The sequence below is a fragment of the Stegostoma tigrinum genome, chromosome 3, assembly GCF_030684315.1.
Source record: "Stegostoma tigrinum isolate sSteTig4 chromosome 3, sSteTig4.hap1, whole genome shotgun sequence".
Classification (NCBI taxonomy): Eukaryota; Metazoa; Chordata; class Chondrichthyes; order Orectolobiformes; family Stegostomatidae; genus Stegostoma; species Stegostoma tigrinum.
Window position 1 is genome coordinate 27563473 of NC_081356.1, and position 18332 is coordinate 27581804.

An 18332-nucleotide genomic window follows, 5' to 3' on the forward strand; every position below is an offset into this window, starting at 1 on the left:
CTCAAAACTCAGCTACTTGTGTTTGAACTCGCACAATTATTCCACTCTAAAAAGCCCAGCAGTGGTGGATAGAACTGGAGCCAATCTTCTTGCATTTTTATAACTTCTTTTGACGTTACAAATGTGTACCTTGTAACTCAACAACTTCTGTTTTAGCCTATTCCTATTTGCAGGGGAGCAAATAAATCCACAATTAACATTTGCCCATTATTAAGAGTTGCATACTATTAAACATAAATAAGTATAACTGCATATGCACAAAAATGCACAATTAACAACCATGCTGACCTTTTGCATTTGTTGCTGGCCTGCAATGCATCAGTTTTAAAATTCTCGTTCTTGAGTCCAAATTCGTCCAGCCTTGATTTTCCCATCTCTGGAGCTTCTTCCACCTTTAAAACCATTCAGCATCTATGCACTTCAATTCTAATCCTTCTTGCACTTCCAATTTCCTTTGATTTTGTGTAGGTAATTCGGCTTTAAGGAACACACCAACAGGAATAGGCTATTCAGATTGTTGGACCAGCTCCATATTTTAAAATAATCATGGCTGATCAGGTGCTTCAATATCTTGCACCCATACTGTCCCCATTACCTTCTATTCTGCTGGTAGACAGAAATCTACCAATCTCTAGCTTGAACATAATAATGACTGAGCTGCCACAGCCCCCTGGGGTGGAGAATTTCAAAGAATTTCACAACCTTCTGAGTAAATCAAAATCTCCTTGTCATAATCCTAAATGGCCATCTCTTATTTTTAAATTGTGTCTCCTGGTTCTGGAATCTCCAAGTAGGGGAAACATCTGACCTATTTTGTAGTATTTTGTAGGTTTCAGTGAGATCACCTTGCATTCTTTCAAAGAATACAGGCATAGTTTACCTAATCTCCCTTCACAGATCTGTCCCTCATTCTTAGGAACAAGTCTTTGCACCCTCTCTGGAGCAATAATATTTCCATCTTACCCCTGGTGAGGTCCTCAGCTCTGGAGTTTCCTCCCTAAACTTTTTCTACTTCACTTTCTTCCTTCAACTGGCTCGTTAAAATCTATCTCATTGAAATTTTGGTTATCTGCCCTCAGATCTCTTTATGTGGGGCAGCTTCAATTTCTTTTTGTCTGGTAATGCTTTAGTGGTTCAGCAGTTAGCACTGCTGCCTCACTGCACTAGGGGCCTGTGTTCGATTCTACCCTCAGATGACTGTCTGTGTCGAGTTTGCACATTCTCTCTGTGTCTGAGATAACAAGGTGTGGAGCTGGATGGACACAGCAGGCCATGCAGCATAAGAGGAACAGGAAGGCTGGCATTTTGGGCCTAACGTCCTGCTCCTATGATGCTGCTTGGCCTGCTGTGTTCATCCAGCTCTACACCTTGTTATCTCAGATTCTCCAGCATCTGCAGTTCCTATTATCTCTCTGTGTCTGCATTGGTTTCCTGCCACAGTCACAATGATTGCATTCTGGGTGGATTGGCCATGCTAAATTGCCAATAATGTTCAAGGATGTGTAGCTTAGATGAGTCTGGGTGGGATAATCTCTGAGGGTCAATGTGGATTTGTTGGGCTGAAGGCCCTGTCCCCACACTGTAGGGATTCTATGATCATGTGAGCTACTTGGGAAATTTTACATGTCAAAAATGCTATACAAACACAAGTTCCTGTTTAAAAAAAAGTTGCTTGAATGGATTTCTATTTCACTTTAATCTCCCTACTACTAACAGTAGGCTCCATTTTCTGATTAGCATCTTATATCAAGATTTGTCTCAAAAAAATCTTAATAGCTGGGTATTTGTGCTAGTTTTCTTCACCAAATAACATTACGCAGGCCTAGAAGAAAACATTATGAAGTTCATGACTATCTCAGCTTGGCATCACAATGCAGACTTTTCATGGATTAGGTTTAACAGCCCTGGCAAAGGTAAAACAAACTTTTATACTGCAATAAACATGGTTAAATCAAGTCTCAGCTTTAGCTGCAGGTCATTAGCAAAAGCTGTCTCAGTGTGAATAAACAGGATTAATAAATATTGTACGGGTCATGGGCTTGAGGGTACAGAATTAAGTAGTGTTGCTAAACCGCTGCACGCCCACTTGCTGGCATATAGTGTTCAATTTGAGGCAAAACACTTCCATGGCGGGGCGGGGGGGGGATGGTGGGGGGGGATGTCAAGGCTTTAAAAAGGCTGCAGATGAGGTTCACTGTGTTAAGGTACTTAGTTATGTGGAGAGCCTAGAGGGAATAAGATTGTTTTCTTTAGAGCTGACAAAGTTCAGCGAAGATATGAGAGTCTTGTTGAAAATCGTAAGGAGTTTTGATAAAGTAAAGTGAGGGTCAGTATTCCAAGGATACTGATTTAAGGAGTTGGCAAAAGAACCACGGGGCAGATGAAAAGAATATGTTTGTGCACAGAACTATGATGACCTGGACAGCATGGTCTGAGGTGTGAAGGAAACAAATTCCATTGCAACTTCCAAAAGGGAGATTTCCTGTAAAGGGACATTTGCAGTGCAATGGGGTGAGTACAGGGGAACGGGGGCAACAAAATAGCTCTTTCAAGGAGCTGAAACAGATACAATGGAGTGAATGGCATTCTTCTATATTGTCACATTTTATGATACACATACCATTACAAAACAATTGTTACATCTATTCTTACTTGGAAAAGAAATGTTCTACTACAAGCCATCTGACATTTTCATTCAAAAATGGAGATTATCTTCCAGGAAACTAAGGCAGATCAATGGGGCAGGAGCAGATCTATGATACTGCGATGGACTGAAGTGGTCAGCATGCTTGCTGTGACTGTATCAACCAAACAGGAAAGGGAAGAGAGAAACAACCTGCATTTCTATAGCACCTTTCTCACACAAATGTACAAACTCTCTCACACACACTCCACCACTTCCAGCTCCTGTTTCCTTCCGTTGTTATGTGGGACTGATTACCTGTATATGCTGTGGATAAGGACTATTTAGCTCATTGGCTTTCTGGAAAATGATAACAGGAGACAAAATTAACCATTCAGAGAAAATTAAGACATTGTGTTCCATCTTCGAAAAACTGTAATTCAGATTCATAGTTGAACAGAAATTATTTTGCTGTATTTAGTTTGCCACTCTCTTTATTAGAACCCTCTGCTTAGATTAAATCCAGAGATGGCATTCCTGGCTTTCTGAAGGAGGTCTAAACAAAATAAAGTGAAACAGATTTTGGTTCTTTTTCCCTTTGAGGCAGGAGCCTGGGAGGACTGGTTCACTTCATTCCTTTTGATTTATGGAGAGATAAAATGATACATTCATTTATACCATCTCAAGTTAGAAAGGGCCTCACATTTCCTCAATTTCCTCCCACAGTGGTTTAACCTGATATGTAAGTAATGTATTCAATTTATTGTTTATGGAAAGAACATAAGCACATAAGGAAAAGGAGCTGGAGTGGGCCATTTGGCTTTTTGAATGTGCAGCACCAGTAAAGTAGGATCACGGTTGATTTTCTACCTCGACTTCACCTTCCCACACTATCCGCGCATCCCTTTATTTCTGTGGTAACCAAAAATCAGTCAATCTGTGTTGTGCATGTCCTCAATGATTGAGCATCCACTGTTATCTGAGTGGATAACTCCAATGATTCACAACCCTTTGAGTATTTCTTCTCACCTCAGGCAAAAATGGTGATGTCTTTACTCTGTGACAATGACCCCATGTTCTAGATTTCCCTACCAGCAGAAGTATTTTCACAGCATCTACCCTGCACAGTGTCATAAAAATGTAGTGTTTCAATGTGATCACCTTCCATTCTTCTGTACTTTAGGGAATATGGTCCTAGTCTACTCTGTGCCTCCTCACAGGTCAATTCCAGCAAATAAATCTAGTGATCATTCATTCTCTCTATGGCAAATATGTTCCCTCATTAGGTGTAGAGACGAAACCTGCATAGAGTACTTCAGATGCAAATGCACTTTGGAAAGGATAACTTTATTCTTTACTTAAACTTGGTGATGGATTTACGTTTTGTTCACCTTATGGCCAACATGTTTAGTCAGAATTATGGATGAAGACAGACAAAGGAGTGATCAGATGCTGCAAAAATCATCTGTGAATGTAGCTTGATGTTGTCGGGACGACTACAATACAATATATAATATTGTCCAGTTTTGTTTCTAGATTCAGGGAGAGGTTTACAAGTGTTTTTTATCGATTGAAATTGCCCCATTCAATGACTCGTCTTCACATAGCAATGTCACAGGCTTCACAAGAGAGGCATGAGATAAGTTTTGACACCAAGGAGATATTCAGGACAGGTATTGAAAAGCTAGGTCAAAAAAGTCAGTTTTAGGTGTGACTTGAAGGAAATGAAAGAGCTGGAGACATTTAGTGGGAAATTCCAGCGTTTAGTGCTGCTGAATCCATGGCTGCCACTTTCTCTTTGTTACTGCTCCAAGGGATATGGGCATACTGGCCAGTCCAGCAAATTTTGTCCATCCCTAATTGTGGTTGAGAGATTAGTCCTGAGCTTCCTTTTTGTATCAATGCAACCATATGGCATTGGTAATAACGCACCACTGTGTGATTAAGGAAGGGGGGGTTCTGTGATTTTGACCCAGCAACAGTGAAGGAATGGTGATATATTTACAAGTCAGGATGGTGTGTGGCTTGGAGAGAAACTTGTAGGCGGTGGTGTTCCTGCGTATCTACTCCCCTATCCATTTAGGTGACATGGGTCATGTTTTTGAAAGGGGCTGTCAAACAAGCCTGGGTGAGTTGCTGCTGTGCATTTTATAAATATGCATGCAAATATAAAGCCTACGAGTGTGCATAGGCTATTTGATCCGTCTGGCTTTCTCTGCCATTCAATGAGCTCATCGCTGATCCAACTGTGACCTCAATTTCACATTTCTGCCGACCACTGAAAACCACTGGCTTCCTTGTAATCCAGGGATCTATCCACCATTTCCTTAAAACTATTCAAATAACCCCTGCCTCCACTGCTCTCTGGGAAAGAGAGTTCCCTCTGAGGGGGGAAAGAAGTTATCCTCATTTCCTCTTTAAGTTGGAAAATGTATTCTAAAACAGTGTCCCACAAGTTCCAGTCTCTCCCACAACCTATGTATTTCTTGCTATTACATTGTGCATGATGATGAAGGGAGTGAATGTTGATGGTGGTGGGTGGAGTGCCAATCAAGTAAGCTGCTTTGTCCTAGATAGTATTATCCTTCACGGGTGTTGTTGGAACTGTGCTATTCCAGGCAAACAAAGAATATTCATCACTCCCGACTTGTGCCTTGTAAATGATGGACAAGCTTTGGAGATGTGAGTTACTCTCCAGTGTCCTTATATTCTTTTAGTGACATGGAGTTCAAAGGACAAGGCACAGAACTCCAGATGCAATGCATACAAATTTAGCACTTACTTCTCTACCTTTCAGTTCAATCCCTTTCGAAATAATACTTAGGTTTAGTTTCTTTTGCTGGCCTTTTAACTAGCATTGATTCTTTTAGTGATCTGTGCACATGTACTCCCAGATTTCTTTGCGATTCTGCAGCAATAGAACTCTGATTTTCCAAGTAATGTATGACTTACTCATTTTTGAACCAAAATGCAATCGCTCACACATTTGAGTGTTGGAATTAATCTGCCAACTGTATGCAGTTAACCAAAGCATGGACAAGAAGCATTGCAAGACTAGAGAGTGTGCATTTCAAGCCCAGATGTTTGATTGCTCCGTCTGCAGAGAAATGTTTCCTCTTTTTAACCTCGCCTTCATTAGATATTAGTGAATAGGGTGTTAGAATTTGCGCTCTTCTTGGGATAATCTGAATTGTATTCATCACAAAGCTTTCAAAGACAGGCTTCTGATACCTAAGGCTGCCTGGAAAGAATGGTTTGAGTTCTGAGCATCATGACTGGGTGTAACGGAAATGTGACAGTGGAAAACATCCTCTTTGATTGTGTAAAGTGTTCATCTTCATTATTTCAGAACCCAGTTACATTTGGAACAGGTCAAGAGGTGGTTCTCTTGAATCAAGTCTCTGTGATAGCAAAATAAATGAAAGGGACAGCAATTCCATGCTTCAAGTAGCGTGCATACTTAGGACCAGGAAGAAATCTTTCAACCCTTTTAATCGTTCTTCCATTCAGTCGGGCCATGGCTGATCGGCATCTTAATCTCTACCTTCTATCCAGAAACTATAGTCACATTGCCAGATTTTTACACGGCAGTCATATTTTCCACTCATCTCTTGCCTCAATAACTATTTCAGGGAAATGGAGTTTCAGACTTCCACTGTCCTTGGTTGTGAAGATGTTCTTCCTGTGTCATCCCGAATACCTGGCTCCAGTTTTAAGGTTCTGCCCCATTGTACTGCATTCCCCCACTAGAGGAAAATGTCTTTCTTTATTCATCCTATCAAATCCTTTAATCTTCTTATACATCTCAGTTAGATCACTCTTTAATCTTTTCTATTCAATGGAAAATAACCCCAGTCCAAGCAAGTTGTTGTCATAACTCTTGTAGGTCTGGTATCATTCTGGTGAATCTGCGCTGTGCTCTTTCCAAGGCTAGTACCTTTTTCAGGTCTGGTGTCTAAAACTGAACATAGTGCCAAAGTATACACCCCATGGAGAGGATCTCAATCAGCCATGCATCCATAACACAGTAGTCCCAGTTTATTAGCCAGTGTGGTAAGTGTATAGGTTTGTTGACGGTAGCTTGAAATTCCTTGCTTCATGGTATATTTAATAATCACATGTTCCAGCTATGAAGAGTTTAAATTGTTGCTATCATTGTAACTGTTAATGCAAACAGCAATTTGTTTGAGAGAATTTTAAGATCTGGCCCCAGTCCTGTAAGGCATGGAATCTTGTAGAAAATCATCTTTCCATACTGATTGGCCCAGATACTCAGAGAGTTCGGGCAACACAGGAGCCCTTAAAAATTGGTCTACAGGCTCCAGATTCCAGAATGCTTGCCCTTATTCTTGTTTCCGGCAATTTTTCCCAGCACAAGACAACAGCGTGGACAGTTATCTTTCACACAACACTCCGTGACCTGCAGCTGCATTGCAGGTGGAGCAATGGAGGTGTGAGTGATGGGCAGCTCACACCTCCCTATAATTTTAGTAGAGCCTATCCTCTTCTTTAAGTAGACATTGTTAAGTAGACATGGTGAAACATGTAGGAATCCCAGTCGCAGAGTCATCGAATCATACAGCACAGAAACAGAGTCTTCAGTCCATCTCTCAAGTGGGAAACCAAAACAATAACTATCACCTGTTCCTGGAATGCTTTCATTTGACAGGCTTTGAAGTACAGAAAATGTTCTTTTGCTGTGGTTGGATGCTGTGTTACACGTTAGATGTTTTTTCAACTGCGACATTTAATTATAAGGCTCTATCTTGCAGTTGTAAGTTGATGAGTATTACGCAAGTGTAAGATAAATTACAGCCATTTTCACATTAAAAAGCATATTCTTATCCATCCAAAACTGAAGAAAACACTGCTTGAGAACTCATTTAGCAATAGCTGAGTACATTATGAATGCTTGGTTGAGTATCAAAAGATCCAGAACCAGACCTTTTGTCTAACAGTTGCAAACATTTATTAAAGGAGTAGCTGTCTTTGCTGTAGTTACAAATGTAGATGTTTGTTTCCTTTTACAACAAATTGATCAAATTGAGGAGTTTTCTCATTGCCTTTTTAAATAAGAAATGTTTCAGTGTGGTGACCTTGAATGAGATTAGATTGTTTGGAGTTTATTTTAGTTAATGTCTATTTCAAAGACATCCTGAGATTTGCCCACAGTGGATATTGGTGAACAGCAGTGGAAGATACATTGGGAGCATGGAAGGGAATTGGGGGAGGCATGGAAGAAGTATGGAAGTTATTTGGGGGAATGAAGGGCACGTGTGATGCCTGGGTTGAGACAATAAATGAAGGGGGTGAATGAGCGAGGGCCTAACATTAAAGTTGGCTGATGTCCTGGTAAACAGAGGTGGGCACTTCAGCTGACCAGCCTGGGCATCCATTCATCTGCAGAGCTACCTTGGGCCTATGGTGAGCCCAACTCCATCCTTCCCTTGACCCTTGGAATAAAAACTTAGTGTGCAGAGGCCTTTTATTAAGGGAGGCAGGCTTCCTGAATCAACCCTCCAAACTCCTTCATGAAAATTCAATCTTTTGCTTCTTCGGAAGACATTATGGCAATAGGATTTGCAATTATATCTTGTTTTTCATAACTTGAGGCCATCTCAAAGCATATTACGGATGGTGAAGCACTTTTGAAGTGTGGTCACTTTTGTACTGATAGAATATGGCAATTGGTTTTCACACAGCCTGATCCAATGTACTACAATTTGATAATGATTGCATAATCTGCTTTTGGTGATGATGTGTGAGGGATAAATATTGGTCAGATATTGGGAAGAACTTCCTGCTCCTCTTCAGAACAGCATCCATTGGGTCTTTTATGTCGGCCCAACAGACGTCAGTTTAAATTCATCCAAAAACATCACCACCAAAAGTTCAGCACTGCCTTAATAAAGCATCGCGGATGCCAGCTTAGAATTTCTGAAGTGGGACTTGAACCCACAATCTTCTAAGTCACATGTTCAGTCCACATACTTAAACAAATATGTCACGTCTTTCTTTCATAGGGTAGGAAAAGTCATGAAGATTCCTGTATATGAAACACCGACAGGCTGGAAATTCTTTGGGAATTTGATGGATGCTGGAAAGTGTTCCCTGTGTGGAGAGGAGAGCTTTAGTACAGGTAATGAACGCACTTGCTGTCTTTTTGCGGAACTCATTTCCACTGACTTGATGCATTTCACAGGCGGATGCTAGTGAGACAGGAATCGAATGTAGAACTGGCAACCTACATTCCCCAGTTCCTGCCAAATATTGTCATAGTTAACATTCTCCCAGTTTAGTACTTTGACCAAGGACTACTGTTACCCATGTTCAAAAGTAACGTAAAACTAATGGAATTATGATCACTGTTCCTGAAATACTGTCCCATTAAAACTTGATCATCTGACAAGGCTCAATGTCCAGTAACAGGTCCATTCCCTACTTAAACTATTTACATAATGCTTTCAGAAGCCCTCCTAGGTGTAACTAACAAATTCACCCTCTTGTTCAATCTTCTGCTACTGAGGAAGGCCCAGTCAATGTATGGGATTTTAAAGTCTCCCAAAACAACAATCCTGTTATTTTCTCTTTTTTCCAAATCTGTCCACCTCTGTCTTCCTCTATCACCTGCTAGCTGTTGGGAGACCTGTGGTTCAACCCAATCAATCCGATTACACCCTTCCTATTCCTGAGCAGTACACAACTGGCCTTGCTGGATGAGCCCTCCAAGACCTACAGCTTCGATATTGTCCATTATCAGTAGCACAACTCCCCCACCTCTTTTGCCACCCTCTCTACCCCACCTGAAACATCTAAATACTGGAACCTTAAGCTGCCAGTCATCGGCCTTACCTTTCATACACTTCGCGTTTAAACAATTGCACTTCAGACTGCAAGTCCCAGAGATAATGGGAACTGCAGATGCTGGAGAATCCGAGATAACAAAGTGTGGAGCTCAATGAACAGAGCAGGCCAAGCAGCATCTCAGGAGCACAAAAGCTGACGTCTCGGGCCTAGACCCTTCATCAGAAAAGGGGGAGGGGGAGAAGGTTCTGAAATAAATAGGGAGAGAGAGGGGGGTGAGGATCGAAGATGGATAGAGGAGAAGATAGGTGGAGAGAAGACAGACCGGTCAAAGAGGCGGGATGAGGTTAGTAGGTAGGAAATGGAGGTGCGGCTTGAGGTCGGAGGAGGGGATAGGTGAGAGGAAGAACAGGTTAGGGAGGCGGGGATGAGCTGGGCTGGTTTTGGGATGCAGTGGGGGAAGGGGAGATTTTGAAGCTGGTGAAGTCCACATTGATACCATGGGGCTGCAGGGTTCCCAGGCGGAATATGAGTTGCTGTTCCTGCAACCTTCGGGTGGCATCGTTGTGGCACTGCAGGAGGCCCAGGATGGACATGTCGTCTGAGGAATGGGAGGGGGAGTTGAAATGTTTCGTGACTGGGAGGTGCAGTTGTTTATTGTGAATCAAGCGTAGGTGTTCTGCAAAGCGGTCCCCAAGCCTCCACTTGGTTTCCCAATTTAGAGGAGGCCACAATGGATACAGCGGATGCAGTATACAACATTGGCAGATGTGCAGGTGAACATCTGCTTGATGTGGAAAATCATCTTGGGCCTGGGATGGGGGTGAAGGATGAGTTGCGGGAAATGCGGGAGACACGGTCGAGGGTGTTCTCGACCACTGCTGGGGGGAGGTTGGAGTCCTTGAAAAACGAGGACATTTGAGATGCATGGGAGTGGAATGTCTCATCCTGGGAGCAGATGCGGTGGAGGCAAAGGAATTGAGAATAGGGGATGGAATTCTTGCAGGAGGATGGGTGGAAGGAGGTGTGTTCTAGGTTGCTTTGGGAGTCGGTGGCCTTGAAATGGATATCGGCTTCTAGGTGGTTGCCTGAGATGGAGACAGAGAGGTCCAGGAAGGTGAGGGATGTGTTGGAGATGGTCCAGGTGAACTTGAGATTGCGGTGGAAGGTGGTGGTGAAGTGGATGAACTGTTCGAGCTCCTTGTGGGAACATGAGGCGGCGCCGATACAGTCATCAATGTAACGGAGGAAGAGGTGGGGTTTAGGGCCAGTGTAGGTGCGAAAGAGGGACTGTTCCACATAACCTACAAAGAGGCAGGCATAGCTTGGGTAGTGGTAGGAATAGAAAGAGAAGTCGTTGAGGGTGAGGACGAGTTTGGCTAGGCAGATGAGGGTGTCGGTGGAGGGGGACTGGTCGGGCCTGCGGGACAGGAAGAAGCGGAGGGCCTTGAGGCCATCTGCATGAGGAATACAGGTGTATAGGGACTGGACTTCCATGATGAAAATGAGGTGTTGGGGGCCAGGGAATTGGAAGTTCTGGAGGAGGTGGAGGGCGTGGGTGGTGTCACGGATGTAGGTAGGGAGTTCCTGGACCAAAGGGGAGAAAATGGAGTCCAGATAGGTGGAGATGAGTTCGGTGGGGCAGGAGCAGGCAGAGACATGGGGTCGACCAGGGCAGGCAGGTTTGTGGATTTTGGGCAGGAGATAGAAGCGGGCCGTGCAGGGTTGGGGAACAGTGAGGTTGGAGGCTGTGGGTGGGAGGTCACCTGAGGTGATGAGGTTGTGGATTGTTTGGGAGGTGATGGTTTGGTGCCCGGGGATGGGGTCATGATCCGGGGGGGCGATGGGAGGAGGTGTCGGAGAGTTGGCGCCTGGCCTCAGTGATGTCGAGGTCAGTGCGCCATAGTACCACTGTGCCTCCCTAGTCGGCGGGTTTTATGGTGAATTCGGGATTGGAGCAGAGGGCTGTGCGTTCTGCGGGAGAGAGGTTGGAGTGGGTGAGAGGGGTGGAGAGGTTGGCAGTTGATGTTCTCGACAGCAGTTGGAGATGAAGTGTTCGAGGGAGGGTAGGAGGCCTGGGGTGGTGTCCAGGATAAGGACTTGTGTTGGAGGCGGGAGAACAGGTCATTGAAGGAAGGTTAGGCTCACGGTTAGAGAAGTAAGGGTGGAGGCAGAGCCGGCTGAAAAACTGCTCAGTGTCCAAACGTGACTGGTATCCGTTGATGTGTGGGCGGAGGGGCACAAAGGTGAGCCCCTTACTGAGGACTGACCATTTGTCCTCAGTCAGGGGAGGTCTGGGGGGATGGTGAAGAGACTGCAAGTCCCGCTGTTTTCACTAACCCCTCTCTGTCTATTCTTCCTCTTAGCTTTACTGGCTTTAGTCTCTAGCTCCACCTCTGTCATTTCACTTGCTGACCTACTGCTCTGGGTCCCCCACCCCTGTCACAGTGGCTGAAGCCTATCCAATCAGCTGGACAGCAGGGCCACAGCTAATCAGGTGTTCTTTGTCCCAGAGCTTGTTGTTTCGAAAATGTGTGATCAATTTCCGTTCTAAAGTGAGTTGGTTTTTTCCAGTTATCTGTGTGTGTATTTGGCACTCACCCACATAACTAACTTATACATGACAAATATGTTAGTAAATCGTAGCTTTTAAACACTTTGTGAGCTTGAGTTTCTTTGGAGCTTCTGTCTGTAAATCATTGTGACAGTGCTAGAAGGCTATTATGTACCAGCTAGTACAGGGAAACTGTTCTAGGGCAACCGCTTTCCTTTTGGGAAATAATGTGTGTCTCAGGACATGAATACATTAACTGACTTTGAGAGTGAGCTTATGCAATAACCTATGTTATTTGATGCATTTTAGTTCTAAGTTTCTGTGGTTTTGCTTAATTAAAAATATTTACTTGTTAACAGCACAGTTAGCTCCAAAACGTGCACCAACTGAGATAACAAGGTGTGGAGCTGGATGAACACAGCAGGCCAAGCAGCATCAGAGGAGCAGGAAGGCTGATGTTTCGGGCCTAGATCCTTCTTCAGAACTATGGGAGGGGAAAGGGGTTCTGAAATAAATAGGGAAAGAGGGGGAGGCGGATAGAAGATGGATGGAGGAGCAGATAGGTAGAGAGGAGTCAGACCGGTCAAAGAGGCGAGGATGGAGCCAGCAAAGGTGTGTGTAGGTAGGGAGGGGATAGGTCAGTCCAGGCAGGATGGACAGATCAAGGGGGCGGGATGAGGTTAGTAGATAGGAGATGGGCTGGAGCTTGAGGCAGGAGGAGGGAATAGGTGGGAGGAAAGACAGGTTAGGGAGGTGGGGACGAGCTGGGCTGGTTTTGGGATGCGGTAGTGGGAGGGGAGATTTTGAAGCTTGTGAGGTCCACATTGATAACATTGGGCTGCAGGGTTCCCAAGCAGAATATGAGTTGCTGTTCCTACAACCTTTGGGTAGCAACTGAAATATCCTGTGGGAAGGAGTGCCTTACAGAAAATAGGCTTCATCACTTACCAGCTCTTTAAGTAAAGAAGGAATTTGCATTCCTTTGCAGCTTTCATGACTTCAGTATTAATGTTGCAATTGCTGAGCAAATTGAGAAGGGATATTTACATGCTTCAGGCAGGATTGAGAGCTGTTGATGTTAATTGGAGCGTTTATTTAAAATAAGTATCCACCTGCCAAATGGGCTGAATGAAGGAGTGTTAATAAATCTATGTTCAAGACAGACTGGCTTCTGCCTCACAAAATAAATATTTAGCAGATTCACACTCAGGTTGTCCCAATGTAGTCCACAGTCAACGAAGTACTTTTGAAGCGTGGTCACTGTTGTAACAGGGAAATGCAGCACCCAATCTGCGAACAGCATACTTCCCCAAACAGCAACTTTATAAGACCCGATCGTCCATTTTGATGATGTTCTTTGAGAGGTGGATATCAGCTATCAGTTATTGTTGGGAAAGCCTTTGTATTTCTTCAAGATGATGCCACGGCATGCTTATCTTCACAAGAGAACGGATAGGTGGACCTGCAGTTTTAACATCTCATCTAAAATATGGCATCACCAACAGTGTAGTGCTGTCTCATCACTATCCACCATACCTTTTCTGATGCCCCTCTGACAATACTGCCTTCCCACAGTACTGTATGGGGTGTGTCTGCATAGTCTTGTGTGCTCAAGTTTCTGGAGTGGATCTCGAACCTGCATAATTCAGCCTTAGGTGCCATATATTCAGTCTAGCTAATTAGTTATTCAAAGTTCGTTGCTCAAAATTATACATCTAAACTTATTTATTGTTGAGGTATAAGTTTTTTATGAGGCAATGTCACTTTTTTGCTCGTTGTTTAAGTATGTGGAACAGATCAGTTATCCTGGGAGCAGAAAAGGCCAGTCAACCCTTCGAACCAGTTCTGTCATTCAGTTAGCAATGGCTGATTGTAACTTAATCTCATCCACCTACCTTGGTCTCTCAGCCTTGAGCAGACTTGACTGATGAGACTATCTCAGTCTCAGTTTTGAAATTTTTCAGTTGACCTCTTGCCAACTTTTTTGTTCTGTATGGTGGAGGGGGAGTTCCAGATTTCTACAATATCCTCGGGTCAAGACATGCTCTTGACATCATCTCTAATGAGGTTGGCTCTAATTCTAAGTTTATTCCTCCTTGTGCTAGTTCAGAGGAAACAGATGGTCTGCCTACCCTAAAAAATCCTGTAAACACTAAATGAATGCAGTTCAAACACTTACTGGCCATCCAACTTTAATGACATGTGAGACTGTTTAATGTAGCTTGTCCCTCACTTTAATCCTTTTAGCCCTGGTATCATTCTGGTGAATTTATTGTGCAATAGATGTGCAACAATAGATGGCTTAAGTTATAAACAATATTGCTCATCTTTTTGGTGTGTTTAAATTACCTGTCTTTAGTTTTTTTTTAAAGGCCCAAATGTACACTATTCCTTCCAGCCTCCTTCAGTCAAAAGAGCTTGCAACTACAAACTAATTTAAGGACCCTACCACTGACAATAGTGATCGCTTTTTGGTTGGCAAATAGAAGGAGCTCTTAATGCAGGAGAGATAGACAGTGCTATGGATAGCTCTGCTAAATAGTTTGCTTATCTTAAATCTATGTGAGTGGCTAGGACTTGGCATTTACTAACTTCAACATGCAATCTGGCCTCATTTAAAAGGTCACCCTCTCAATATGGTTATACGGTCCCCTTAATGCTGTACAATATTTCAAGGTGATCTCAGGAGCATTACTGAGCACAAACTTACCAACATGACAGATATGAGGAGACAGATGAAGGAGAGTCTCAAAAGAGGAGAGAGAAGTAGAGAGATTTCAGGAAGGAGTAGGCACCACGTCAGCCACTGGGAATTTTTAATCTCAACATTGTCAGACTGCGAGCCAAGTTCAGCCGGTATGGATTGCCTAGCTCCTGAAATTGGAACTGATTTTGTGAACAATTTTAATATTTCATTTGAAAAATTTGAGTCAGCTATTCCCTTTACAACAGACCAGATAAAAATCGCTAAAACAAATTCTTTCAAAATTAGTTTAACTGATTAGTTTAACTGAAATACAGACCTGTTTTTGTTAATTAATTATGTGTTGCGATACATTCCTGATATAGCAAAAATATGAAATTAGGGAGTTACCATAAAACATGCTGAGAATAATTTGCTCACAGCTAAGCAGCACAGATGTGATTTTATCCAAATGTTTGTGACATCTCTAAGGAACTCTGCCTGAACCAGATGTTGAACAATAACAAAGAAATATTTTGTGCACACAGAAAAACCCGTAGTAGACTACAGATTAAGAACATAGGACTTGGGAGCAGTAGTCAGCTATTCGACCCTTTGAGCCTGGTCCTCCATTTAATAAGATCATAGTTGATTCAATTTTTATTCTGTCCTGAGTTATGGGTGCCGCTGGCTAACCGACATTTATTACCTGTCCCTTGTTGCCCTTGAGAAGATGGTGGTGAATTGTCTTTCTTAACTTCTACAATCTACATGCTTGTAGGTAGATCCACAATGCTGCTGGCAAGGGTATTCCAGCATTTTGACCCAGTGACACTGAAGGAAAGATGATATACTTCCATGTCAGGTTGGTGAGTGACTTGGAGGGGAACTTGCAGGTGGTATGTTCCTATGTATCTGCTGCTCTTGTCCTTCCAAATGGAAGTGGTCATGGGCTTAGAAAGTGCTTTCTAATTATTTTCGGTGAGTTTCTGCAGTGCGTGTTGTAGATAGTACACACTGCTGCTACTGAATGTTGGTGATGGAGGGAGTGGATTCTTGTGGATGTGGTGCCAATCAAGTGGGCTGCTTTTTCCTGGATGGTGTTGAGCTTCTTGAGTGGTTCGAAGTTGCACCCAACCAGGCAAGTTGAGAGTATTCCATCGCACTCAACAGTTGTAACTTGTAAATGGTGAACAGGCTTTGGAGAGTCAGGAGGTGAGCGATTCAATGCAGTTTTCCTAGTTTCTGACTAGCTCTTATAGCCACTGTATTTATTTGGCAAGTTCAGTTGAGTTTCTGGTCACTGATAACACCAGGAGGTTGACAGTGGGGGATTCAGTTAGGCTAACATCATTGAACCAAGTGGTGATAGTTAGGTTGACTCTTATTGGAAATGGTCATCACATGGTATTTGTGAGGCACAAATGTTACTTGTTACTTATCAGCCCATGCCTGGAAATTGTCCAGTTTTTTAACGTGGCCTGCCTCAGTATCTGAGGAGTCGCAAGTGGTGCTGAACATTGTGCAATTATCGGCTAACATCCATACTTCTGACTTTTGATGGAGGGCAGGCCATTGAAGCAGCTGGTTGGGCCTAGAACAGTACCCTGAGGAACTCCTGCAGAGATATCACGGAGCTGAGATGACTGACCTCTATCAGCTATGACCATTTTCCATGCGCCAGGTATGACTCAAACCAGCAGAGAGTTTGCCCCCAGATACCCATTGATTCAAGTTTTACCAGGCTGCTACCACACTTGGTTGAATGCAGCCTTGGTGTTAAGAGCTGACACTCTCACCTCACCTCTGGAAGTCAGCTCTTTTGTCCATGTTTGAACCAAGGCTGAAATAAAGTCTGGAGCTGAGTGCCCCTAGCAGAACCCAAACTGGGCATCACTGAGCAGGTTGTTGCTGAGGGGTGCTGTTTGATAGCATTGTGGATGACATCTTCCATCATTTTACTGATGATGGAATCATAAAATGATAGAATCACAACAGTGTATAGGCAGGTCATTCAGCCCATTGAATCCACACTGCCCCTCTGAACAGAATCTCACCTAGACTCTCCGCCTTACGTCTCTGTAGCCCTGTATTTCTCATGACTGATCCACCTTGCCTGCACATCCTTGGACTCTATGGGCAATGAAGCATGGCCAATCCACTTAACCTGCACATCCTTGCATGTGGGAGGAAACTGGAGCACCCAGAGGAAATCCACAGAGATATAGGGAAAATGTGAAAACTTCCCACACGTTGAGAGTAGACTGATGGAGCGGCAATTGGCTGGATTTGTCCTGGATTTTGCCTACAGAAACTACCTGGGCAATTTCCCACACTGTTAGGTAAATGCCAGTGTTGTTGCTGTACTGGCACAGCTTGGCTGGGAGTGCAGCAAGTTCTGCAACGAAAGTCTTCATTACTAATGCCAGAACCTTATCAGGGCCCACAGCCTTTGCAGCATCCATTGCCTCTAAGTGTTTATTTATATCATGTGGAGTGAATCAAATTGGCTAAAGACTGGCTGGGTAATGCTGGAGGAGGCCAGAAAGCATCATCCACTCAGCGCTCCAGGTTGAGATTGCTGTGAATGCTTCTGCCTCATCTTCTGCACTGATGTCTCCACTCTACCTCCCATTACACTGGACTTGTATTGACTGATGAAAATCCAAATGTTCAAATTGTCTTTGTCTGAAATAGGCAGCAAATTTTGGTGAGTGTATCACATCAACATAATTATTACCCATAATTCACATGCCCGCATTTCAATGTTAGAATAAAGTTGATGATACTGAATGATATTATTTATTAGAAACCCAAAGTCCCACGTGAATCATCAGGTGGAAATAAAAGACTAGTCCTAAGAAGGGAAAGGATTTCTTGCCAGTTTCCGAAATTAGTATTTGTCTCTCAATCAAAATGAGTAAGAAGGTATATTATGTGTTCATTATCGTGCTGATGTTTGTAGAGTTTGCAACAAACAAATTGGCTACCAACTTCCCCTCTATTTCAGGTGACTACACTTCACTAATTTAAATCCATTGACGAATGCCGAGCTTATGAAAGGGGTGACTGAAATGCACAGTTTTGTTTTTATTCTAAGAAGTACAGCAAAGGTTCAGATATAAGACTCTTACAATGTGAGAGAACAAGTCAAAGAGAAGTGTACAAGTATCACAAAAATAACTTTTTCTCAGTCATTCAGAGATTTATGCTTAGCTGGCAAGATTAATGTTTTATTGCCCATCCTCACTCAATACAATGACTTGCTAGACTAATTCAGAGGACAGTTAAGAGTTAGAGATAATAGGAACTGCAGATGCTAGAGAATCTGAGATAACAAGGTGTAGAGCTGAATGAACACAGCAGGCCAAGCAGCATCAGAGGAGCAGGAAGGCTGACGTTTCAGGTCTAGGCCTGAAACATTAACCTTTCTGCTCCTCTGATGCTGCTTAGCCTACTGTGTTCAGACGGTTAAGAGTCAATTACATTGCTGTGGGTCTGAGGTCTCTGAAAGGAAAGACTGGGTAGGTATTGGGAATATTGCTTCCTTAAAGAAAACTAATGATCTAGATAATAAAATGTGAGGCTCACATTTTATTATCTTGGAATTCTCCAGCATCTGCAGTTCCCATTATCTCTAATGATCTAGATACATTTTTTTACATTAA

General features: G+C 43.1%; 1 protein-coding gene across 1 annotated transcript in view; it reads left to right on the forward strand.

Moving 5' to 3' along the window:
- The window catches only part of pgm5 (phosphoglucomutase 5), a 294643-nt gene that overhangs the window by 233837 nt on the left and 42474 nt on the right, over positions 1 to 18332 (forward strand). The window contains exon 7 of the mRNA XM_048527372.2: positions 8647 to 8762. Within this exon, the coding sequence (XP_048383329.1) occupies positions 8647 to 8762 (116 nt within the window). The remainder of the gene's footprint in view (positions 1 to 8646; positions 8763 to 18332) is intronic.